This window comes from Vombatus ursinus, unplaced genomic scaffold (assembly GCF_900497805.2).
Source record: "Vombatus ursinus unplaced genomic scaffold, bare-nosed wombat genome assembly UNPS02014778.1, whole genome shotgun sequence".
Classification (NCBI taxonomy): domain Eukaryota; kingdom Metazoa; phylum Chordata; class Mammalia; order Diprotodontia; family Vombatidae; genus Vombatus; species Vombatus ursinus.
Genome location: NW_020954556.1, coordinates 16837841 through 16863920, shown reverse-complemented (window position 1 = coordinate 16863920; position 26080 = coordinate 16837841). Strand labels below are relative to the sequence as shown.

Below are 26080 nucleotides of genomic sequence, written 5' to 3'. Positions count from 1 at the left end.
CAAGTCATCATCCTGTGATGTCACTGGTCCTCTTTGAAAATAAAGGACAAACAGTAACTACTTTGTACATTAAGAAATCTTCATTCCTTTCAGATATGACCCATACCTAAGATTTATTTAGGATCTTCCTTGGGACTGTGGGGTGGAAGCATAATGATCAGGAGAATGTAAGAAAAAGCCTGATTTCCTCTTTTAAGGGCGAGGTCTCCCCTAGGACTGAACCAAGTCTATATGAGTCTAGAGTCTAAACCTTTATGTGGGAGGGAGGTACTCCTGGGACCATGGGAGACATCATACAAAGGACTACTTGAGGAAGAGATCCTTTAGAGGAGTGGAGACAGATCTTACAGTGCAAAGTCCTGTGCAAACCTACTTGCTCCAGAATCCCAGTTTTCCTTCTTCAGCAAGTTGTAAGGGGGTTCCATCAGGTCATAAATATCAGAGGATGTCCTAATATTGAGAGGATAACTGCTCCTTGCAAGGGCAGAAGCTACTGAAAATGAAAGGAGGGAAGAAGTTATGGAAAAACAAAGAAAATAAGAAGACCAAAAAGACTAGATGAAAAAGATTGCTTTTAATCAGACACAGCTAAAATTCTTCATGGTACTTTCAAATACATAGATACTATAATTACTATTTTTGAAAAAAGCATTTAATGGAATGATTTTTGAATGCCTTTACTTTCTATAGGGAAATACAGGTTATTCTAAAAATCTTAGTGCAGTTTTAAGTTACTAGAGTTTAAAACCGCACTAAGACTTTTGGAATACCCTGTATACTGAGAAGGGGAGAAGGAAGGATGGATGGAAGGAAAGAAACAAGAAAGGAAGGAAGAAAAGGAAAAAAGGGCACAAATACAAATTCCCTGGACAGCTTTTAAGAGATTTCTAGAGGAATCCAGTATTCAGTTGCTAAGACAGGCCAGTTTAACAGTAGTCATGACTTGGAAACTAGACAGACCTGCTGGAGTGGGGCAGATGATCTGAAAAGAACCTAACAGTGGACAAGGGGGTGGATGTCAGAGGATTTTGACAACAAATCATAGGAAGGGGTTTGGCTTGTAGCTAGTGTCAATGAAGTCTGGTAATAGATCAGAGTTGAGGAATTTAGAATTCCTGTCTTTGGGAGGATTGATGAGAGTTAAACAGGACTCCATCTCTGGAGGTTAGAATGTAATGGTTTCATTTTTTTTTCTTGGCACACAGAATAGTACCTGGCATGTGGTAGGCACTTAATAAATATCTGCTTGATTGATTGAGGAATTAGGGCACCAAGGAGGTACCAAATTAGGGATATAGGCAAAGGGAAAAAGACATGGGCCCATTTAGTGGACTTGAGATATAAAGTGGGGGTTTGGTCATAAGGAATAAGCAAGGAAGCCAATTAGTAGGACCAGGATATGTGGTTTGAGTGGCACCAGCAGTAAGGCTGGCAATGTTGAGCCAACAGACCTATGCATCTACGGGCTTTTACTTTTCCTCTGCTTAAGAGCTGTATTGGCCCTAGGGCCTGGGTCCTAAAGTGGAACTAAGCTTGCAGGTGGTCATTAAATGGCCCCATCTGTGGAAATTGCAATGATACAGATATGGAGCCAGGCTAGTCATTACAATGTAGTACATTCAAGTCATCTCCCAAATGTCTTTTTAATTCTAAAATGGCAAGCCAAGTTGCTAGTCAAATACTAGTTTACGTTTATTATAGCAAGCATATTAGTTTCTGAGAAGTCAAGATTATGAGACAATGGTTGTATTATGTATTATATGTACACTTAATAGTACTTCAGGGCCAATTACACAATCCATATACAGGATAGGACATTGAATAAGAGAGGCAGTTTGGTGTAGTGGAAAGAGAACTTCATTGGGAGTCAGGCTGTATTCCAAATCTTTGCCACTAACTAGCTATGTGACTTTGGTCAAAGAGTTACGCTTTCTTGGCCTCAGTTTCCTCATCTATAAAATGAGGGGGTGGTACAAAATGATCTCCAAGGTACCATCCATCTCTTACATTTTATGACTTGTAGCATAATTTTATGTTAGTGTTTGTAGATATTGATAATTGCTTTATCTTTAATTCTGATGTAGTATAAAGAACATTGGATTTAAGTCCATTCCTCACCTCCTCGCCTTTTTACGGCCTGGTCCCTTTGCCTGGAATGCCCTCTCTCCTCATCCCTGCCTCTTAGAGTTCCTAGTTTCCTTTAAAGCTCAAGTGCATCCTTCCACATGATGTTTTTCCTGATCTCCACTAGCTGTTCATGCCTTCCCTGCTCAATTAACTTGTATTAATTTTGTATATATCTTATATAAACTTTTATATATACATGTCGTTTTCCCAAGTAGAATATAAGCTCCTTGAGGGCAAGGGTTTCATTTTTGGCTTTGTCTTTCCAGTGCTTAACACAGTGCATGGTACATACTAGGTACTTAATAAATACTTGTTGATTGAGTCTGTTCTTTAAGGATCTCTTTGAGGAGAGACTTCATTATTTTTTGGTTTATTTTTTAAAAATAACTATTACTTGTTTTATAATTATTTTCCTGCCACAAAACAAACATTTTAACAAAATCTAAGTTAATTGCATGTTTCTTATAATCAAAATAAACTTGTTTTCAAATTTCCCCTTTTTCCTTAGTGTTTAATCATTCTCTCTTTATATTTTTGGGCTCAAAGATCACTTCAGTCAGTGACTGTAGCAATGGAATTAAAAGATGCTTGCTCTTTGAAAGGAAAGCTATGGAAAATCTGGACAGTATACTAAAAAGCAGAGATATCACCTTGCTGACAAAGGCCCATATAATCAAAGCCATGGCTTTTCTAGTAATAATGTATGGCTGTGAGAGTTGGATTATAAGGGAAGCTGAGCTCAGAATTCACGCTTTTGAATTGTGCGGGAGAAGACTTTTGAGAATCCCTTGGACAGCAAGGAGATCAAATCAATCAATATTTAAAGACTGTTCACTGGAAGGTCAAATCCTGAAGCTGAAGCTTAAATACTTTGGCCACATAATGAGACAATGGGACTCATCGGAAGACTCTGATGTTGGGAAAGATTGAACGCAAAAGGAAAAGGGAACCTCAAAGGATGAGATGGATAGAGAGTGTCATGGAAACAATGAACATGAACTTGGACACATTTCAAAAGACAGTGGAGGACAGAAGGGCCTGGTATGCTATGGTCCATAGGGTCACAAGAGTCAGGCAGTACTGAACAACAACAAATGTTTATGGACTATTGACTCTAAGGTCCCTCCCAGCTCTAAATCCATAGTCCTATGCCCTGGATATCTGCTCTATTGATTGAACACTGGAGAGAAAGAGAGAAGATGAGTTAAGTACCAATTCCCTGTGGGTTGTTTACTCACTTGAATTTCCTGATCCCTCTGTCTATCCCTAGGCTATGGGAAAAAGGAACCTGGGAACTTCAGGGGGACATCAGAGGCTTGATGCTGGGAGATCATAACATCTCAGGGATGGGTGTTCTAGTGGCCTTTACCTCTTTGTTTCCAGTAAAGCAAAGTAATTTAAAATTTGAAAAATGGCATTTATTGCAATAATGGAGACTACACTAAAAAAAAAATACCTCCAATTTGTGGCTGACCTTATAGATAAAAAATATGATGGAAGATGTTAATGAAAATTTTGAGGCAGTAACATTTCCTCAATATTCCTACAGCATATCATCACACAATTTCTTACATTTCTACAACACTGATATGTTCATCTTCTCAATGTTACGGTCCTCTTCTAGAATGGAGGACACAACAACAATCCCTTCCCACCTCATGCCCCTTCCTGGTATCCCTTCCTGTGAATTATTTACTCCAGCTTTTATTTCCACACCTATGTTCACTCCTCTTGTAAAAAACCTAGTTTTCAGTAAGTTTCCTGAAGGTGTGATTTCCTGTTGACATTACTAGAGATAAAACTTCTGGGGCTGTTTGTTTATCCTGAGAATCACTGTGCCTACAAATCATTCTACCCAGATGGGGAACTAGGTCACTTCTAAGGTCACTTCTATGGTCACAAATAGAATCCAGGTCTTCTGATTTTATATCTAGCGCTTTCCCCCCAAACCACGCTAAAGGACGGTGAAAAGAGCAAAAGAAGGTGGAGTCAGGAGGTAGAAAAATGAAAGGAAATTTGGAAAAGTGGGAGGGTTGAAGAAGAGAAGAAAGAAAACGGCTTTCAAAATTCATTTCCTCAAGGGTCACCACCTTTTCTGTGTTTAGTCAACACCGAAGGGGGCTCCATTTGTGCTTAATTTCTTTGCACTTGCTTAAAGATTTCCAGGTGTTGCCTATAATCTGTCTCATCAACTTCCTGAAGGCCTGATCACGTTTTCTTTCCATGCAGACCTCTGGACTCTGCAGGAATTTAGGGGGTTTTTAATGACATACAATCACTCCTTAAAGCAGAGAACCTGAGTTGGGCACGCGTGTAAAGTTTCATTGAGCCTAAAAATAATCTATTCTTACAGATCCTTTAAGGGACAAACCATATACTAAGTTTTCCCCGAGCTCTTGCCGCGTCCTGCCCTGGGCTGAACCTCAAGGCGGGCCCAGGAGACCCAGAACTGTAAGATACAGAAGGCGACAAGCACAGGATTCGTCTGATGCCGCCACGAGGTACATGGAGTAAACACGGTAATACAGCCCAGCAGCTGCCCCGGGGATGGTGGGGGCGGGACTGGGGCAGGCGCGTGGCGAGGAGGGGCGGAGCCAAGGGTCCAGGGCGGGAAAAGGGCAGGCGCCCGCGCACCCGTGCGCCCGCGCCTAGGACTGGAGGAACGCGCACGCGGCACGCACTGGGGCTCGGGATGGCGGCGGCGGCCACGGCGGCGGTGACGATCGGCCCGACGGCGGCGCTAGTGGCGGAGGAGGGCCCCAGTGGAGAGGCAGCGCCGGCGGCGGCCCCTCCACCACAGGCCCCGGCAGCGTCGGCCGGGCCCCGCTTGTCGCGGTTGCCCCTGGCGCGGGTGAAGGCGCTGGTGAAGGCGGACCCAGACGTGACACTCGCGGGCCAGGAAGCCATCTTCATCCTGGCTCGAGCCGCGGTGCGCGTGGGCGGGGCCCTGGGAGCTAGGGGCGGGGCCTGGAGAGTTAGGGGCGGGGCCACGCGGATAAGGGGCGGGGTTGGGAGGAACTTAGTGGAAGAGGGTGGGGCTGGGGGAGTTGCCTAACCAGCTCTGTTAGCTCAGTTGACAAACTTGGTGCAAAATCTTTTAGGAAGAAGTGGGTTTAAAGATCATATCAGACACTTATTAACTGAGTGATCCTGGGCAAATCACTTAAATGTCTTTGAGCCTTAATTTCCTCCTCTGTAAAATGAGGAGGTTCCTGGATTTCTAGAGCTGGAGAGGACCTCAGAGTCCATCTGTTCTAATCCTCTCATTTCACAGGAGGGGAAACTGAGGCACAGAGAAGTGAAAAGACTTTCCCCAGGTAACACAGGTGGTAAGCAGCAGAGCTGGGATTTGAACCTAGGTCTAGTTCTGACTCCAGGGCCAGTTTCTTACCCTGTCCACTCTAGGTGACTTCTAATTCCCGATCTGTGGTCTGTGTACCATGATAAGGAAGGTGAATCTGATGGCAGTGTGAAGGATATCTTGGAAGGGGAGGAGAGGTTAAGGGGAAAGACCTCGAGTAATAATCCAGGTAGGTGGTAATGAGGTTTGTGCGAGAGTCATATTAGTGGGATTAGGAAGCAAGGGTTAGAGGAGAAAGAGTTTGTAAGATTAAGTAGACAGGACTTGGCAATTGATTGGATATGTGAGGTGAGGGACAGGGAAGAATTAAGAAAAGTAGAGACTAGGTAAATAATGATGCAACTGGTAGGAATAGTGAAATTGGAAGGGAGCCAGATTTTAGATGTAAGATGTCATCTCAGTTTTGTGCATGTCGAATTTGAGCAGCTGTTGGGGCACTTGGGGAGATGTGAGGTCCTGCAGGCAATTTACAGGATCATTGGATCATGGTTTTAGACCAGAGAGGAATCTTATTTTTTGACACTAGAGCTTGGGAGAGAAATGAAGGCTTGAGGTGACAAACTTGTGATTTTTCTGTGATAGCTGAAGCTATACTGCTAAGTTCTGTTGTTCAGTCATTTTCAGTTGTGTCTGACTCTGTGACCCCATTTGGGGGTTTCTTGGCAAAGATATTGGAGTGGTTTGCCGTTACCTTCCCCAAGGTGCCACTTTTTAAGGAAGGACATTGACAAAGTAGAGGGTCCAGAGGAGGACAGCTAGGATGGTGAGTGGTCTCAAGTTCATGTCCAGTGAAAATTATTTAAAGGAATTGGAGAGGTTTAGTCTAGAGAAGGGAAGGTGTGTATGTGGGGGATTTGATAGTTATGTTCAAGTATTTGAATGGAAGAGGGATTAGACTTGTTCTCTTTGGCCCCAGGGATCAAAACTAGGAGCTTGGGTAGAAGTTTCAAAGATGCAAATTTAGGCTTGATGTGAAGAAAAACCTAGCAGTTTTAGAACTATCCAAAGTAGAATGGATTGCTTCAAGAAGTATCAGGCTCTCCCTCCTGGGAGCTTTCCAAGAGAGGTTAGATGACTACTTGAAGGAGTATCTTACTCTGTATTTGCTTTATGTACTTAGCTGTGAACATATTATAGTCTCTGGTAAAATATAAGCTCCTTAAAGGAAGGGACTGTTAATTTTTTTCAGTCAGTATCTCCAAGGCCAGAAACAGTTCCTTGTTTCTCCCTCTCCACCACCACTCCTTTTTAAAAAATTTCGTTGGCACTTCAGATTTCAAACATATAGGGAATTTCTGCTGAGGATATTTCCTCTATCGGCAACTTTTCTACAATTAGTACTCTTAAATGTGTTGCTTTTGGCATTCAAAAGTTGTGACTTGCCTAGTCACATGGAATATATGTCAGAAGCAATACTTGAAGCCTAGTAGCCTAGTAAATGCTCTTTGAATTTAATTTTGTTGTTGAAGGGTTTCTTTTTTAGGTGTGGATTGGACTAGAGATTCCTTCCAACTCTGAAATTCTGAGTAAATGAAATTGCCAAAAGAGAAAGCATAGAGAGGAGAGGGCCAAGTGCAGAACCTCATCAAGCACCCTCCTCTCTCCCTCTCCACCCCTTAAAGAGTTGAGAAGAGGTTGAGGAGTCAGGGAAGGAGACAAAGGAATGGTTAGAGAAGTAGGAGAATCAGGGCCATGTGGTGTATCTGAAACTAAAAGAAGAGGAGTGGGGATTTATGTAAGAAGGGTGTGATCAGTGCCAAATCCTGCAGAGAGGTCAAGGAGGTCATTGGTGACCTTTGAGAGAGCAGTTTCAGTAGAATACTGTGGTGGGAAGCCAGATTGCAAGAGTATCAAGATTGACTTTGAAGGGGAGTAAAGGTCATGCTGGCTGGAATGGAAGGGTCAAGGGAAAGCTTTCTAGGATTGGGGAGATCTTGAGTATGTGTAGAAGGGGGGGAGATATTGCAAATCTGTGAGAGAGGAGGAATGATTCCAAGAACAAGGTCCTAGAGGCAGGAGGGGATTGGATTAAGTGCACTGGTTGGAAGATCAGCCTTAGTAAGAAGTAAATACATCTTCCTCTGAAAATGAAGGGGAGGAGGATAGAATGGACACTGATGCTGGGAAGATTTGAGGAGTAGTAGAGGGTATTTGAAGGCACTCCTATCTGATAGGTCAGTGAGGGGTCAAGAAGACTCATCTTTGTGAATTCAAATCTACCCCCAGGCACTTCCTAGCTATTTGATCCTGGGCAAGTCACTTCATCCTGTTTGCCTCAGTTTCTTCATCTGTAAAAAGAGCTGGAGAGGGAAATCGAAAGCCACTCCAGTGTCTTTGCCAAGAAAACTGAAAAATTGGGTCATGAAGAGTCAGACGTGACTGAAATGATCGAACAACAACAACAACCCATCTGATAGCCTCGGTCTTCCCAGTAAAATAGAAGGCTGATGTTGGGATTTAGGTGTATGCTTGGGGGCTTGAGGACAGAGGAGAAGATTGGAACCACTGCTATGGAGAATTAGAAAAGGAGTTAGTAAGAATAGGGAAGGAATGCTGAATAGTAGTAAGGTTATATTGGTGCCTTAGAACTGACCACCTCCCTCTCCTTATCTCTCATCTTCTGCCTGCCTTCATTTGTCAGCAAGAAGCAGAGTTCCCCTTCTTCTTACTGAGACCCAGTTATATGATCTTTTCTTTGCTTTTGCCATAGGAACTGTTTGTGGAGACAATTGCAAGAGATGCTTATTTCTGTGCCCAACAAGGGAAAAGGAAAACTCTCCAGAGGAAGGACCTGGGTAAAGTCTCATTGCGCTTGTTTTTCATTCTCCCTGTTGGGAGGGTGACAGGGTCTCATGTCTGAAATGCCCACTTTTAAGCCTGTTAGTTTCTGGGTTAGGGAGTGAGTGGGGTTGCGAAGTGGGTTAGGAAATGAGGGTACTATCTTGGCAGAAGGGTGGCAAAGCTGTAAGAAGGTTGGGGGTATCAAAGAAAAATTTCACCCGCTTTTAAATTTTGTGTAGGGCTGTCCTCAGTACCATGGTTGATACTGCATTTTAATCTAGTAGCTGGATTTGGGGGTTTTGTAGTCTTACTGTCATTTTAAGGTGACAACATCTTAACTTGCTGAGACCATGTTTCATCATTTTTTGTCCGTATCATTTTCCAATTCCCCTTCCCCTGCTGCTGCTTTTTCCCCCCCTAAACTTGCCATTCATAACTTTCACACTAAAGAGGCAACAGGTTTGAGTTCAGAGTCTATACTGGTCTTGTGGAGAGGTACCTTCTTTTCCTACCTCACTAAATATTCCCTAGGATTTCTTATGCTCACTCATATCTTGGCGATGGTGAGGAATGAGAGTATGCCCCCAAATTACTATTCCAGGAATGAATGGGGTAGATCTGGACTTCTTTTGGTTCTGTTGCCAAGGAGCTAAAGTGCCCTGTGTCTGCCTATATCAATTTATTTTCCTTTTCACCTTATATTATAGATAATGCAATAGAAGCTGTGGATGAATTTGCTTTTCTAGAAGGTAAGTTTTCTGCCTTTCTTATTCTTCTTATTATGTATTAATAATTTGAGCTCTAAACCCCATAGTAAAAAGCCTTCGGTGAGACTTTTTTTTTATCTATAGAATGACTTCTAATTCTCAGGTTCTTTACTTGTGGAACTGGAACGTCTTCATGAAAAATGCTAATAATTAAAGTGATGGGAGATTTAAAGCCCACTGAATATGATTAATGCCTGTTTATTCCCCATCATTAGACCTAAGTTATCTTTCTCTTATTTCTAATGTTAGATGCAGACATGGTTGCTAATTTAGCAGTTTACAAGTCATTGTCTGTTAGCCCATCTTTTTTCCTTTCAAGAAGCAGTGGCATTTAAAATGATTACTTTGAGGCAGTTAATTGGAAGTAAATTTCTTAATCTTAGCTGTTTTCCTGTGCTTTTAATCATGTTGTCCACCTCCCTCTGAGAGGCAGCATGGTATAGTGAATGGATAGCCAGCCTACCTTCCTGTTAGGGAGACCTGGCTTTAGCTCATACCTCTGAAACTTCCTGGTGGTGTGACCCTGGCTAAGTCACTTAACTTTTCAGGGCCCCAGGAATTTCTCTTGGACTAGGCTCCAGAGAAGGGGATGATCTGCGCTGATAGGGGACGTTTCCTTATCAGGAGTTTCCCATACCACTGAACTCACAGGCCCAGGTCCATTCCACCCTAAATATTGGTACTTGGAATATTCAGGGACAACTTCCTAACTCTGTCTATTTATGCCAAAGTAGAATGGGTGGATTCAGGAAGTTGTGGGTTCTTTTCCCAGTGGAGGCCCTAAAGTGAAAGTGAGATGACCACTCTTTGGGCTTTAGGAGAGCTCCTTGTTTGGGTGGTTTGGGTATATTTTCTTGGCTCTGCTTATGCCTCTGTCACTGTATTATCAGTTCCTATCAAGCCTTCATGCTCACTGTCTCTTAGGGTGCAGTGACACTTCATCCTGTCCATGAGCTCATCTTTTTTTTTCTTGGCACCCTTTTTCCTCTGTCTCCTTTGATTCTCACAGTAATCTGTGGAGTGAAGTGCGGTGGGAGGTGTCTGGTTTTATGCTGGCTGATTTCCACCTCTGGCCCCTTTTTCCGGAGTCTCCTGCCCATGTGGCAGCCCATCCTTTCCTTTGGAACTGTTTGCATGTGTGTTCTTCAAAAACGTTTCTCTTTGTTCTTAACCACTGATTTCATCTAGCAACCACTTGTTGACTGCCCAGACGCTGGGTGAGGTGTGGTGTGATTACAGAGATGGATAAGACATGGCCGAGCCTTTTGTGGCTCTTTGCCTTTATTGCCAAGGGCAAAGGCAAGTTTCCCTTTCCCTTTGTCGTAGCCAGGTTTGAATAAAGCTTTTTCCTTCATTGTGCCTTATTCTCTTTTGCCTTTTGTTTTCCCAGGCACTCTGGACTGAGCTGCATGCACTCTGCAGATCCTAGAGTCTCTTTTTGAATTCCTGCGTTCTTCCACCTGCACTTCAGCAGGCTTCAGCTGTCTCTGAACACTGTCCTAAACAGACTGTTTTCTAGGGGAACACTGTCTGTTATGCCAGCCCATTCCTCTCTTTCCTATTGCCCTAGTGATCTCTGAAAGGATATCAGCCCAAGAATGGGCTGTTCTATGATCTCAACTCTTGGCCCCCCCCACCCAAGTTTCACCACTGCCTGTGTCTGCCCCGATGGGGTTGATTCCACACCTGTTCCCTGCAGAGAGAGAGAGAGATGAAGGAATTTTTCTTGATAAAGAGGCCTTTTGAAAAACGAAGCACAAAATAAAGATGTCTAGACCAATGTGCATTTAAATATTGCCTTTTTTTCCTTGACAAGAATTGCTTACAAGTATAATCTTAGTACCTCATCCCTTCTCTTTCCCTATTACTCTGTCCCATCTCTTTCCACCAACAATTCTATCCTATTCTCCTTTTCCAGTTATCTCCTCTTGTTCTTTTCCATTTTCTTAATACCTCTAGTTGGGAATGCAGTAGCAATGTTAGTACAGATAGAGTTGTATGTAGCTGTGGTGACTGAAATCTTGATTTCAGGAAAAGGAAGCTTTTTTTTTTTTTAATATGCCTTTGTAAACAGTATCTTTTTTAAGAGCATGTGGTTGCTATATAAGGAACTTATTTGGATACAGAATTTGTAGGGTGTGAGTACAAGTCCCAGAGGTACCAAAAATCCTTTTAAGTATACATTTGCCATGATAGAAGAACAATTGAAGTTATTGGGTGTGGAAAAATAGATAGGAGATTCTGGGACCCCTGTGTGGTATAGTCTGGGGAAGAAATCTTTCTCAGGCACAGATATAGTCATTTGCTAAAAAATCTTAAGTGACTCATTGCCTGTTAAATAAAGCTCATTGCCTGGTATTTAATACTCTTCTCTGGGGCAGCTGGTGGTACAGTGAATAGAGCGCACTGGGCCTCGACCAGAGTTCGCATCTGGCCTCCAGCACTTACTAGCTGTGTGACCTTGGGCAAGTCACTTTGCTTTTCTTTGCCTCAGTTTCCCCATCTGTAAAATGGGGATAATAATAGCACCTATCTCCCAGGGTGGTTGTGAGGATGAAAAAATAATTGTAAAGCCCTTAGCAAAGTACCTGGCACCATAGTAGGTACTACTGTAGAAATGTCAGCTATTATTATCATTACAGTTACATACCAACCTACCTTTCAAACCTTATTTCATATTTCTGCTTTCCACAAAATGCTTCAGCTAAACTGGATTATTTTCTATTCCTTGAATAGACTGCCCTGACCTCCCCATGCCTTTTTTTATACCTATGCCTAGTATACTTTCTTTCATTCTTTCGGCATATTGGATTTGTATTGATCCTTTGAAGTCCAACTCAAATGTCATTTTCTCCATGAAGCCTACCCTCTTCACCTCTTCTGTCAATAATGACCCTCAGAACATATATAGCATTTTTTTGGTAAGTGTAAAAATGCATGTATTAGAATTATCTGTGTTAGTTTCTTACGCTTTACTAGACTGTGAGCTCCATGATGGTAGACTGCTTTATCAGTTCTCTCTCCCAGTGCCTAGCTCAGTGGCTGTGTACATTTGCAAGTACTTAAATATTTGCTAAATGAGTTAGGATGTCCTAGAATTGAGCACTGGGACAGTAAAGGAGTTGCTTCCATCAACCTTCTATCCTACTCCTATGATTGTACATGAGAGAAAGTGTGGAGAACTTTACCAAATAAATCAGGAGGCAGCTGTGGTAGAGTAGGAAGAATATTGGATAAAACTGGAGGGCAGGGCCTCTAGTCTTAAGCTCAGCCACCAACTGCATTATGTTGAATAAGTTGTTTATATTTTCTGAGCCTCAGTTCCTTCACCTCTAAAATAAGGGAATGAGACCCTGCACAGTGGCTATGCCTGCTTCTAGTTCTGGCTCCTGGTGAGGCTGAGGCTGTGGGGTCATGTAAGCCTAGGAAGTTTGAGCTGCAGTAGGCTAAGTCAGTCGGGTAAACACACCCAGGTCCGGCACCAGTATGGTGAACGCTTGTGGGGAGGTGGTGGTGGGGAAGGGAGCACCAATTTGCTAGCCTAAGTCAGAAACAGGGCAGGCCAAAGCTCCTGTGCTGATCAGTAGTGGGATTGGATACTTGAGTGGCTGCTGCATTTCTAGTTTGGGCAAGATAGGAGACCCAGTCTTAAAATAAAATTTAGGTAATCTTTAAGGTAACCTTTAAAGTCACTTTCAGCTTTGAAATACATCAACTCTGATATTGCTCCTTGTAGGTAAGTATCAACTGCATCTAAGTTTAGGGGGGTAAATCCCACCTCTTCCCTTGGTCTTCTCTCCTCATTCCCCTCTCCAGTCTTGAAGCCCCACCTTTGCACATAATAGAGAATAGGGTCATTTCTATTATTTCAGAATCTTGTTAGGCCATGGAAGGAAGAATCCTCACCAATCAAAGGCTGATGATGATCACCTGGCCCTACTGAGAAACTAGCCATAACAGGGTGGGCTTGGGACTGAGGTCTGTGTCTCTGCTGCCAACTGGTTGCATGATTTTACAATCTTTTCTCCATGATGAGGTAGCAGCCCCATCCCTAACATGGCAATTTCCTGAAAGCATCTAGCTAGGTCAACAGTCCCTCTCACCTCCTTCTCCAGGATCTGATGCAAATATAATGATTTCACATCCAAGAAGTTATTGAAGTAGTGTCACATCACCTCCAAAGAGGGTCTGTGTGTCTGCTTGTGTTTGATTCTGTGGTCCTGCAAATCCTAGTTGGGAAAATGAATGATACGGAATAGGTAAGAGGAGGGCTAAATAAAACATGTCCCTTTATTTCAAAGGCAATCTCCACACTAGACCTATAGAATTTCAACACTGCAAGACAGATTCCCTAAAGAGGTGATTGGTCCTGGGTAGGGTATAGAGAATGAAATAGAACACGCATATCTAGTGTAGTTGTTCAGTGATCAGGTGAAGAATGAGATCATGAGTTATAGAGTTGGAAAAGATCCTAGAAGGAAATTGAGGCCCAGAAATGACTTATCCAAGCCGGACCGGGTGTTGTTGGCATGATAACTCATTATGAAGAGTAGACAGTCTGCCTATACATCAACTGGAATACATCAACTGTCGAGAAGCCTCACCTATTCTACCTTGTGCTCTTGGGTGATGACGGTAGAAGAAGTTAGCAGCAAACAGATCCATGCCACCAGTAATTCCTATATATATATATATAATATATATATATATATATTCTTTCCACACCCCTACATATTCTTTAATAGCTGAAAGGAAATCTGCAACCTAGCTGCCTGCAGCAAAGCAACAGAAGGCTCCCCAAGGCTGTGACTGTGTCTGAAGTAGTGCAAGGACCCAGTCCACACGTGTTGATTGATTTAATCGGCAATTGTCAGAATAATCTCAGGTAATTTCCTGCACTGCTTGTCGTAAGGAAATGCCATCAGCAGACGTGAACTTTTTTTTCTTTCCCTCCTGCTAATACTACCAATTATAGAAGTAAAGTACAGCATATTGATTTTATAGAAGCCTTTCTTTCCATCCAGGTTTTCATTTTTGGCAAAGAGGAATCATGCAGAGTAGATGTGAAAAACACTGTGATGTCATGGTCCTCTCTGAGAACTAAGGACAAACCACACAACCACAACTTTGCACAAATCATGAGTAGTGCTGTCAACGATTACAGCTGAAAATGATGTGGCACCTTAAGGTTTTCAAAATGCTTTCCACCCATCTCATTTGAGCCTTACCATCATCCTATGAGGTAGATACCAGAGGTATTATTATCTCTGTTTTGCTGATGAGAAAACTGGGCCTCAGAGAAGTTAAATGATTTGCCCAGAGTCACATAGTGATAAATGGCAGAGCCAGGATTTCAACCCAGGTATGGCCTAACGCTGGTTGTAATATTTTGCACAAGAGCCATCTGGGTCCAGTGGCCAGATATTGATCAGGACAGCTGGAGATGGCCCAGGGCAAGGTGCCACTCTTCTTCCCAAAAGGAGACTGTAGCTCAAACCAGAATCAGACAGGCAGTCTGTTGTAAGCAGAACTTGAATCCAAGTCTCCCTGGCATGCAGCCCAGTGCCCCATCTACTGAGGCAATAATTCTTTCTTTTGGCATCCTGAGTGTTCAAGAATTCTTCAGTTAGAACAGACAACCAGTGGCATGGAACCTTCATTAAGTCTACAGTCTGACAGTGGAAATGAGCTGTGGTCTACGTGGTCACATGAACTCAAGAGTACCCCTCACATCAGGCACTCTTTCTGGGTAAGCTCATGTATTCCAACTGATACAGTCTGGGGTGCTGGGAACCGCGATGATGCAGTTTGGGGTTGCTGAGAACTCTGAAATGTCAAGGTAGAGGGTGCCGTCTGCCTGGAATGAATTCACGAACTCAAATTCTTTCAGTCAAGGTTTATAGTAACACCAATAGGAGTGGGCAGGATTCCTAGTGAGAAAGTGAGGCTGGTGACTTTGTACAACCCTCCCTCACTGAAGTCAAATTTAATTGCAAGTCATGTCATCATCTTCTTGATGTCATGGTGCTCTTTGAGAATGAAGGAGAAACCACAATTGGGGACCCAGGTGTCCAGTTCCCACTTGGGCAACTCAGCACCTCACCTTGCCTCTTCCAGCTCTGCCCTAATCTGCCTCACCCCGCCCACCACTTAATGGTTCTTTTTTGGGCCCTCCAGACTCAGATTTAATGTAAATAGCAACTGTTTCTCTTTTGCCCAGGGTCTTCCCCTCCCAGTTTCATTTTCTTTGGAATTATTAAAGGGGCCATCCCTTGACTCAATTCTTAAAGAGGCCTATTCACTGAATGGGAGTTGCCTCACTCAAAGTGAGAACTTGAAAAGACCTTAGCTTAAAAAGGCCAAGGTCTCCCACCACATCCTGGGCCATCTCCAGTTGTCCTGATCTATGTCTAGCCACTGGACCAAATGTCTCTGGAGGAGAAAGTGAGGCTGGTGACTTTGCACAGCCCTCCCTCACTTAAATCAAATTCAATTGCAAGTCATATCATCATCTCCCTGATGTCATGGTCCTCTTTGAGAACAAAGGACAAACCAGACAACCACAACTTTGCACAAAAACGAACTGTATGACACGTCGTTTCAACACTGGTTCCTTAAACAGCATGCTTCAGTATTTCAGAAGATGAGCATTTTCTTGGGTGTTGATAATCGCTCCATTAAAGCAGATGACATAATCCCTCTACCTTAATCAATAAGTATTGCTTGCTCTGGCCCCAAAAAGTCACAGCTCGGGGGCCAGCCTTCTAGTGATGAACTTCTCTGCACCTAAGTAGGCTGAGGACCTGTCCTCAGACAACAGACACAGTACAACATGGGGTTTGCTAGTGCCAGCATAACCTTGTGAGAATCAAATGTCACAGTATTGGAGAGGACTTTATACATTTTTGGACAGTATGTAATAATGAAATCTATATCCTTGCTACTATAAACCAAATCAAGACTGCTTCTAGAGCTTAGCATAGTGCCTGACACATAGTAGGTACTTAATAAGTGTTGATTGATTGACTTCCTTCTCCCGAATTAATCATCTACTCAACAAGTCATTATAAGATTGTGATGATTTTAGAACTAATCTTTGACTAATTTTCACAGAACTGACAGTTTATTAGGCAATAAGACATAGCCACAAATAAGGCTGAATAAGGTAAGCACATTGAAAAGAACAAATTGCTATAAGCTCAGAAGAGAACCCATCCGGCTGGAGGAAATTAAGGTAGGCTTTATAGGAGGAGGTGGAACTTTGTTGGTATTTTTTTCCCTTTTTTTTTTAAGGGGATTGGGGTTAAGTGACTTGCCCAGGGTCACACAGCTAGTAATTGTCAAGTGTTTGGTCTGAGGCCGAATTTGAACTCAGGTCCTCCTGACTTCAAGGTTGGTGCTCTATCCACCGTGCCACCTAGCTGCCCTCGATTGGTATTTTTAAGGGGATGGAGAAGAGGGGCAGCTAGGTGGCACAGTGGATAGAGCACCAACCCTGAAGTCAGGAGGACCTGAGTTCAAATCTGCCCTCAGACACTTGACAGTTACTAGCTGTGTGACCCTGGGCAAGTCACTTAACCATGATCACCTCTCCCAAAAGCAGATGGAGAAGGAGGTGAGCATTCTAGATGGTGGCCTCCATGGAAAGTTCTCCATGAATCTGTCTTTTCTCCAAATTGAATGTTTTCCACATAGAGCTTTCAAATGCTTTTCACTGTAGGATGCCTGCAGTTCAGAAATGTGCCCCCAGGCTTAGAAGAAATTGCACATTGAATAGCAAATGAGAAATTTTGCCCTAAAACACAATAACAACTGACCCCTATAGCACTTTGAAGTTTATGAAGACTTTATGCACTTTATCTGATTTATTTCTTACATTGTCATGGAGAGGCTGCAACAATCATTATCTGTGTTTCACAGGTGAACCTGGGACTCAGTGAGAATAATTGACTTGCACAGGGTTCCGCATGTAATAAATGACTGCTACCTAATCAAATTCCAGCTACCTGGCCACATGATGGAAGGATCTTAGATTTATGATGAGAAAGGACCTTAAAGGCCTTCTTGTCAAAGCTTTCCATTTTATACATGAGTAACTGAGGCTCAGAGATGATCATAGAATTATGGATTTTGAATTGAAAGGGATTGTAGAGACTATCTATTTGAACCCCCTGTTTTTACAAATGGGGAGACTGAGGCCTAGAGCTCTTAAGTGACTTTGCCCATGGTCACACAGTAAATGTTAGAGGAAGGATTTGAAATCAAGTCTTGAATTTAGGTCCGGTGCTCTATTAACTGTGTCCCCCATCTTTCTATGTGACCAAGGTGAGATGAAGGAGTAGCTCATGGGAAGTGAGTAGTTTGAGGGAGAGTCAATATGCATGTTGAAGTCCCCTAGGATGAAGGCAGGAGTTGGAAGGAGAGAAATATTGTGAGCCAGGCACCAAACTGATTGGGGAAGGAAGGGGAGTGATCTTTGGGTCTGTAGACTACACCTATGAGGATTTTGATTGGTTGGTAGATATGAATAGCATGAACCTTAAAGGAAGAGAGGTTACTGAGTGATGGAGGTGGGGGAGAACCTGGAAGTGGCAGTGGGGAGCAAGAAGTATTTCAACTTCCCCACCTTGATCAGTGAGCCAGGGAGAATGAGTGAAGGTACATCTGGTATTGGAAAGTCCAGTTTGGTTGGAATTTTAGTTACTTCCCTTGAAAGGCAAGAGTGGGATATAAGTAGGGGTATGCTGGAGGCCGCTCAAACTGGCTTAAGAGAGCTGATACATTTTTACTGTGAGCATTTATACCTTAGAAACTGGGAAATGCTAAAAATCAGGGTTTGATTCATTTTTTTTATGGTCTGGAGTTAAGAAAGTGATAGAGAAAATATTTATAATGAAGATTAAACTCAGTATGTCATATGTATATGGCATAGTATAAATTTAGTATGATTTATGTGTATATCTATACATACATACAAATGTACATATATACATACACACACACATACACACACACATATACATATATATATATCCCCCAAGAGCCAGTTTATCAATATATCCCAGGATATGACTAGAAGAGTAGATTGGGGTTAGGTCATGGAATGTCTTAGATGCCAAACTTAGGAGTTTGGACTATATCCATTAGGACAACAAACAGCTACTGAAGGCTTTTGAGCTGACCTATGCATTAGGAAGAATAATTTGTGTTGTTTTTTTTTTTTTAGGCAATTGGGGTTAAGTGACTTGACGAGGGTCACACAGCTAGTGTCAAGTGTTGGTCTGAGGCTGGATTTGAACCTAGGTCCTCCTGAATTTAGGGCCAGTGCTCTATCCACTGTGCCACCTAGCGGCCCCAGGAAGAATAATTTGACAGTAATATGTAGGATATGTTGGAGGTGGAAGACAGGAAATGGTGAGACCCATGGAAAAGGGCTTACTATAATCTAGGTGGGGGGGGAAGTGAGGGGGGAAAAGAAACCTTTTTAAAAAAAATTTTTTTTTGGTGGGGAACCTTACTAAAAGGATTTGTTCTGTGAAGTTTAGATTCAGTCAAAGGGCCACACTTGAGGACCTAGAGGGCCACCTGTGGCCTTGAGGCCTCAAGTTCCCCACCCCTGAAGGAGAAGAGGTAATATGAGCCCAAACTAGGGTCATAGTGGTAGGAATGCAAAGGAGGGGATGGATACAAGAAATATTGCAAAGGGAGAATTGACAGGAAGTGTCAAATGATCGATTCTATGGGGGGAATAAGGATCTAAAGATGAATGATGTTTCAAGCCTGAAGGTACTATTGGAATAGGCAAATATAAAGGTGATAAGACTTTTAGGAAAAGGTGGTAAATTTGGTTTTGAACATGTTTAATTTGGTGTGCTTGTGTGACATTCATGCAGACGTGTTTCATGAATAGTTAGAAATGGGGGAAGGTCTTCCATTCAGGACAGAGTTTAAGACTGGAATCAGAGATTTGGTGGTAGTGGTGGTAAGGCAATGTAAGAAATTTGACAGTGAAAGGGAGGAGAAAGCTTATATGGTAACTTTAAAGGGTAGTAGACCTGAGCGAAGGATATTTTTTTCTTCTGAAAGGAGACTTGATTTTTTTTTTTAAGATCAAGAGGAAAGAACCTCTAGAGTAAGAGACTGAAGTTACAAAAGTAAAATCTCAGAGGAAGCCAAAGGGAATGATATCATGGGTGTGATTATTTTGTGTGTGTGTGTTTAGAACAGGGGCAGCCAATCAAATTACCAGTATTAGAAGAGCTAGAAGGAGAAGGTAGTGGTTGGTATAGTTCTAGGCTAGCTGTTTTTTTGGCTGGGGTACCAGTTGATGAGGACCTGGCATCAGCTATAATGTAAGAGAAATTTCTTTCAGCTGGCTCTGTGCCAGAACCCTTAATCATCTTGACTTTTTTGGCTGGAATAGCTAGGCTCTATTCATAGTATCTGGGGGATGGGCAAGTTCCATTAAATTGAGTAGAGGCTGTCTACCTCTTACATAGGTTCAGACTCTCGGGTATGTCCTGAAGTTAACAAGAATGAGAGAGAGAGAGAAAGAGGGAGGGAGGGAGGGAGGGAGACAGGGGGGGAGAGAGGGGGGGGGAGAGAGAGAGAGAGAGAGAGAGAGAGAGAAATGTGGTCTGGTGGAATAGACTATCAGTCAGAGTAACTCAAGAGGGATCCTGGAAAATATCATCAGAAGGTAGAAGTTGGATTAATGATGGGCTGAAGGTAGAATCTCGAGGGAGTCCAGGACAGAGTATGCCTGGAGACATAGCTTGTGAGGTAGGACAAGGCTGAGTGACAGCTTGAGAGGAGAGTTATAGAGAGAGATGTTGCACCAAAAATAGAACCCAAAGATGGGAGAGGGGTCAAACCATATGTCAAACCATAAGAAGTGAGGAGGTAGGAGCAGAGGCTAAGATACAAGCCACTGGAACAGAAGAGTCATTGAGGGTCCGTGGACAATGACGTTCTGCTTAATGTCAGCTGAGTGATGGAGGGGGAGACTTGTGGGGAGATACTGAACCAGCTCACTCTAGTCTTGTACTTTATATCTTTGTCCTGGAACCTCAGAGTGTCTCCTTATTAGAAGGCAAAACAATTTCAGTTACCAACAGATTTTCACCTTCTAAATCTCATCTCCTCCCACTCCTATAAAGTGTGAGTGGGTGAACCTTCAATGATAACTCAAATTTGTATAGCTGTAAGCTTTACAAAGCACTTCTCTCACAACTGTGTGATAGGTAGAACAACATCACAATTTCCATATTACAGAGAAGGAAACTGAGGATCAAGGAAGTTTAAGTGATTTGCTATATGTAAGGTGGCATGGATCCAATTTGATACTAGTTCCCAGGATCCATGGCCATAAACAACGTCACTGCACCTGCCGTATGCTGACATATCATTATATGACCAAGTTAAAGTAAACATTTGAGTTTAGCCCGTAAACACCCCCACTGCGCTTGTGCCAGGAGCTCATGGTTGGCATGTTGCTTTCTTTATCTGTTTATCTAGAAATCAAATGAGCACTGGTCAGTGAATGTGGAATGTGGAAGTGGAAAGCTGTGCCTGTCTTGACCTGCTGTCATTGAGAAGAGTAATTAGGAGGATGCTGTAGGAGCTGAGCTCCCCTACCGCCTCTCAACTTGCCACCAATGGGAAGAATAAAGTAAATTAACCCCTTATCATGTCTCTGCTGCTGTTCTTCTGTCTGCCTGGATCCAGAGTGAACCTGCTAGAGGCTGGAGCTGAGGAGCTCCAGAGTTACACTTGTCCACAGGCATATAATTGCAGAGTGTTAGAATTGGGATTCAAAGCCAGATCCTCCCGATTCCAAATCTAGTACTCTTTCTAATTTACTGTATTGCTTGCGTTGGGTGGAAACAAGCAATTAATTATAGATTAATTATAGATGCCCATTTCTCAGTCCAATCCTCTGGGTTATACCTCTTCCATTGTGTTAAGAAATAATAGCACTGTTGTAGAGATCCTCTTGCTTTTACAGATCTGTATCTGGTACTCCATATTTTACTTAACTCAGTGTGCTACAGTGCTATTTAGATTTGGAATGGATTTGGAATGAGAGGACCTGGGTTCAAATCCTGTTGCCACAATTTACTTCCTATGTGAACTTGAAAAAGTCAATTATTTAGGTCTTTTTTTCATTGTCTATAAAATGAGGGGGTTGGACAAGATCCCCTAAGCTTCTTTTTGCTTCTGATTCTATGTGTGAGTTGACATTTCATTTCGTTGTCTTAGACATTCAATAGTTTCAAATATGAAATATGGAAAACAGTATGGATATTCCCACTCATAGTAAACTTCAGTTTCTAAGTGACTAGATTTGTCTAATGATCAAGTGAGAAGGGGTGAAGAGAGGGCTTCTTGTGGCATCTTCTCGTGCAGAGAGGCTAGAAAGCATGACTCAGGGAGAGTTGTGAAATGCCTTGTAAAGATTATGGAATATGCATAGACATTCCAGGCCTGGTTTGCTACTACATGGTTAGAAGAAGCCTCGTTCAGTTGGATGCAGAGCTGAAACTGGACACATCCTCAAAAAGGCCTGAGTTAACTTTGCCCAAAACTCTTTGTGTCTTTTTTTTTTTTGCCTTCATTATGGTGGCTTGGCTCCTTTACTGATGATCATTGGTAAGAGACGATGCTCTAAGGGGAAGTGGTCTTGGATCTTTCTCCCTTCAAGGTTAAGGGGCCCCAAGAAAAAAAACTTCTTAGTTCTTAGTTTCTGCATTTGCTCTTTTTTATTCTAGGTGGCACTTAGGGAGATTGAACTGGAGACTAGCTACAATTGGAAATAAAGCTGAATAATTATCATTCAATACCTACAATCATCTCTGTGATGAAGGTGAGTTTCTAGATTGCTTGTAAAAGCTTTCTTGAAATGGCAAACTGAGGGGTCAGGCTCAGGCAGGAAAAGCAAGTGAAGTCAGAAGACGTCTGATATTCTGAGTAAAGTAAGGAGGGGCTGAGGTAGCAGTCTCAGTGAGAGCAAAAGGGAGATTTTCCTTCTACAGGGGCTATTCCAAACCTTCCTTTTTCTTCTCCTTCCTCCTACACTGAGTCCCATCTCTACCCTCTCAGAGAAAATAGGTACCATCTACTTTAGGTACTTTTTTTCAGATCTTACACATCTTGAAATCCTATGTGATCATCTCCATTCTCTCTTCCTTTACTCCAGTCTTTCCTTGCCAAGGCCAAGCTGTCTACAAGTACTCTAAAAAAAAGTATTTTTTCCAATTACATATAAAGACAATTTTTAATGTTCCTTTAAAAAAATTTTTGTTTCAAATTTTTCCCTCTCTCCTTTTCTCCCTCCTCCCTAAAATAGTAAGCAGTTTGATATAGATTATATGCAATCATGTAAAACATAATTCCACATTAGTCAGCACATGTACCTTTGTTCCCATACCTGACTTATCTAGGCATTGTCTTCATAATCATTTTCCTTTCTCTTCTTTCATCTCATCCTATATGATGACTCCTTCCCTACCATCTACCTACCTACCTACCTAAATATCTACACACACACACACACACACACACACACACACACACACACACACACACACACACACACACACACAGTCTTTAACCTTAGAAGAATACTCACTAGATCCTGTTATCCCCTCAAGTTATTGTCTTATATCTCTTCCCTTTTTCCTGGAAAGAGCTATCGACTTCCTCTCACATCTCTTGTTTCTCAGCCTTTTGCAGTCTGGCTTCCAGCCTCATCATTCAATTGAAACTGCTCTCCAAAGTTACCATTGATCTCTTAATTGCCAAATATGATGCCCTTTTCTCAAGTCCTCATCCTTCTCATCCTCTCTGAAGCATTTGACACTACTGACCAGCCTCTCCTTGATGTTTCCTTCCCTCTGGGTTTTTCTGACATTGCTGTCTGTGACTTCTCTTCCTACTTGTCTGACCTCACCTCATTCTCCTTTGTGGATTCATCATCTACATCTTGCTCCCTAACCATGGGTGTCACCCAAGGTTCTTTCCTACATCCTCACCCTTTTTCTCTATACTCTATTACTTGATGACATCATCTGCTCCGTTTTAATCATCATCTCTATGCTGATAATTCCCGGAACTATGCATGTGGCTTTAGTCTCTCTCCTGAGCTTCAGTTTTGTAAATTCAACTGCTTATTGGACATAAAGTACTATATGCACTTCACACTTCTTGCTATTCCTCATATATGATGCTTCATGTCGCCTTTGCACTGATTGACCCCCATGCTTGGAATATATGCCCTTCCCATCTTTGCTTCTCAGAATCCCTTGTTTTTCAGTGCAAATTCCACTTTTTATATGATCCCTTTCCTGATCCTCCTAGGCTAATTCCCTTCACCTACCCAAAATTACCTTGCATTTATTTATGTGTTTATTTATTTATTTTTTTTGTTTTGGGCAATGGGGGTTAAGTGACTTGCCCAGGGTCACACAGCTAGTAAGTGTTATGTGTCTGAGGCCAGATTTGAACTCAGGTCCTCCTGAATCCAGGGCCAGTGCTCTATCCACTGTGCCACCTAGCTGCCCCTATTTATGTGTTTATTTTAATGCCTTTACAATCCATTAAATTGTAAACTCCTTGAGGGCAGGACTGCCTTTTGTTTCTTTTTGCATCCCCAGCACAGTGTCTGGCACATAGTAGGCACTTAATAAATGTTTATTGAATTGAATTTTTTTTAAATTAATTTATTTATTTTTAGTTTTCAACATTCACTTCCATAAGATTTTGAGCTCCAAATTTTCTCCCCATCTCTCCCCTCCCCCCGCCCCAAGACAGTGTGCAATCTGATATAGGCTTTATGTATACATTCATCTTGAAACTATTTTCACATTAGTTATGTTGTAAAAAAGAATTAGAACCGATGGGAGAAACCATGAGAAAGAAGAAACAAAACAAAACAGAAGAGAAAAAAAAAAAGAAAGATCAAATCATGTGCTTCGATCTGCATTCAGACTCCATAGTTCTTTTTCTGGATGCGGACAGCATCTTCCATCACGAGTCGAATTGAATGATTTTTTAAAAAAAATTTCATAGGTTCATAGACGTAGAGCTGCAGGAGACCTTAGAGGTCATCCAGTCTCCCTCATGTTAAAAGTGAGGAAACCGTGCTTCAAGAGAGGTTAAGGGACTTTCCCAAGCTCATAAAGACAGAAAGTGGCCCAAAGCCATAAAGGTGGGATTTGAACTTAGGTCCTTTGATCAAAAATCTAGCACTCTTTTTGCTGAGCCATTGAACCATGCTGTCCTTTGTTTCCAAGGACAGATGATAAACATGCATAAAAGTAGAAATGTAATGAATGTTATATGTCCTGAGCGGGTGGACCAGCTTGCCGGGTCAGATGGTTTTTCTTTGCTACAAGAGAGGGCTCGATGAGGAAGGAGGGAACTAAAGTAGGGGGAGAAAATGGCTATGATGTAAAAGTTTAAAAAATAAATTTTAAGTTTAAGTTTAAAAAACTACAATTACTCCACTTTGAAAGCTATTTAGCTTCCAGTACCAAAGATTCTTTCAAGATTGTTTCAGCATGTGCTAAACAAACAAAAACAGAATATAAAAATAAACCCCCAAACCCACTCCAACTTTAATTTTTAAAATAAATGCTTATTTCTCTTAAAAGTCTGCCTTTGCGGTGTTGCTTGTTAGGAAATTTGAGTCTGAGGTGGAGACATATCTCTTATTGGAAAGAGTTGTCTCAAGTTTGTTTACTAATAGATAACTTTTGGGTGAAAGACTTGTTTTTTAGTATTTAAGAAATGTTGATCAAATTGTTGATTTCCACTGTTTATGTGTAACTTCTAGCTAGATGAGCTATCATTTCAATAATGTTTGAAAAATGTTTGCTATATTATCTCAGAGATTGCTTTGGCTGGATATAAACATAAATTTTTAAACATTTCAACATTTTTCTTCCTATGGATTTTAAGTTATTTCACCTATAAGTTCAGACAACTCCTCCAAATAAACCAAGACCTCAGGATATGAGAACAACATCGGGGAAGCCCTGACATGAAGGCTTGTCCCATAGAAAGTGGTATCAGCGTACCTACGTACATAATTATTGACGGCTATTAACAAATCATCATCTACATCTGGCAGTTTCCTAGTGTGTCAGGTTGTTCTTTGCAGGCAAGTGGGATAGAATCTAAACATCATATTTTTGGAGGATGGAGAGACTAGGTTTCCTAATCTTGCCAAGTTGGAAGTATGAGGTTAGATACTCATGGACCCAGTCCCACTACTGATGATCACGGAAGCCTTGAGGGGCTGAATTTTTTCCAACCTGGGCCAGTTCACGCCTCTTCAGACAGCCTGGTGACGTCCCTGCTCCTGGGGCTTACCATACTGGTGCTGGACTTGATATGGGCACTTCATAGGCTTTAGCCCTACTGTATCTCAGAACTTCTGAGCTCAAGGTTTGATCTACCAACCTCAGCCTCCTTAGCAGCAGCAAAGATGAGAGGCATGAGCCACCACACCTGGCTGCATCATTCTTCTTCTTGTGTTGTTCGGTGTTCTTAGAACAATTCTATATTTTTATATCTTTGGGTCCTACATGCTGTTGTTGTTCAGTTATTTCAGTTGTGTCTGACTCTCTGTGATCTCATTTGGGATTTTCTTGACAACCATATGGGAGTGGTTTGCCATTTCCTTCTCAAACTCATTTTACAGATGAGAGCGCTGAGGCAAACAGGGTTAAGTGACTTGCCCAGGGTCACACAGCTAGTGTCTGAGGCCAGATTTGAACTCAGGTCTTCTGACTCCAAGCCTGAAACTCTATCCATTGTGCCACCTAGTTGCTAAATCCTACATAGTAGAAAACAACAAGAAAAAAAATTTTGTGAGAAAAAAACAAATGGTGTTTTATTGATGAAATAACTTTCTAATTGCAAAGCCCCATGGCCTGTTCCCTGTACTCAGTCTCTTCGATTTCTTTGCAGCATTTGACACCATAGGGACTAACCCTTCTCCTAGAAATTCTCTTCTCTGTTGGTTTCTACAGCAAGGCAC

At 42.1% G+C, this 26080-nt stretch overlaps 1 protein-coding gene across 2 annotated transcripts; it reads left to right on the top strand.

The window, feature by feature from the left end:
- Window positions 1-4819: 4819 nt before the first annotated feature.
- POLE4 (DNA polymerase epsilon 4, accessory subunit) lies at window positions 4820-20723 on the top strand. Of its 2 annotated transcripts, none has more exons than XM_027865036.1 (4): window positions 4820-5056; window positions 8199-8283; window positions 8977-9018; window positions 20554-20723. In XM_027865036.1, the coding sequence occupies exons 1-4, from the start codon at window positions 4820-4822 to the stop codon at window positions 20562-20564; spliced, it is 375 nt and encodes a 124-aa protein (XP_027720837.1). In that variant the 3' UTR covers window positions 20565-20723. The 2 variants fall into 2 exon arrangements, with proteins under 2 accessions (XP_027720837.1, XP_027720836.1); XM_027865035.1 differs by lacking the exon at window positions 20554-20723 and adding an exon at window positions 10427-10828.
- The last annotated feature ends 5357 nt before the right edge of the window (window positions 20724-26080 follow it).

What these genes read in the sequence shown, in the direction of transcription:
- POLE4 (XM_027865035.1), top strand. Translation starts at nt 4,820, where the DNA reads ATGGCGGCGGCGGCCACGGCGGCGGTGACGATCGGCCCGACGGCGGCG. An exon ending in TCATCCTGGCTCGAGCCGCG is followed by an intron (nt 5,057 to 8,198) that starts GTGCGCGTGGGC and finishes CTTTTGCCATAG; the next exon opens with GAACTGTTTGTGGAGACAAT. An exon ending in TCTCCAGAGGAAGGACCTGG is followed by an intron (nt 8,284 to 8,976) that starts GTAAAGTCTCAT and finishes CTTATATTATAG; the next exon opens with ATAATGCAATAGAAGCTGTG.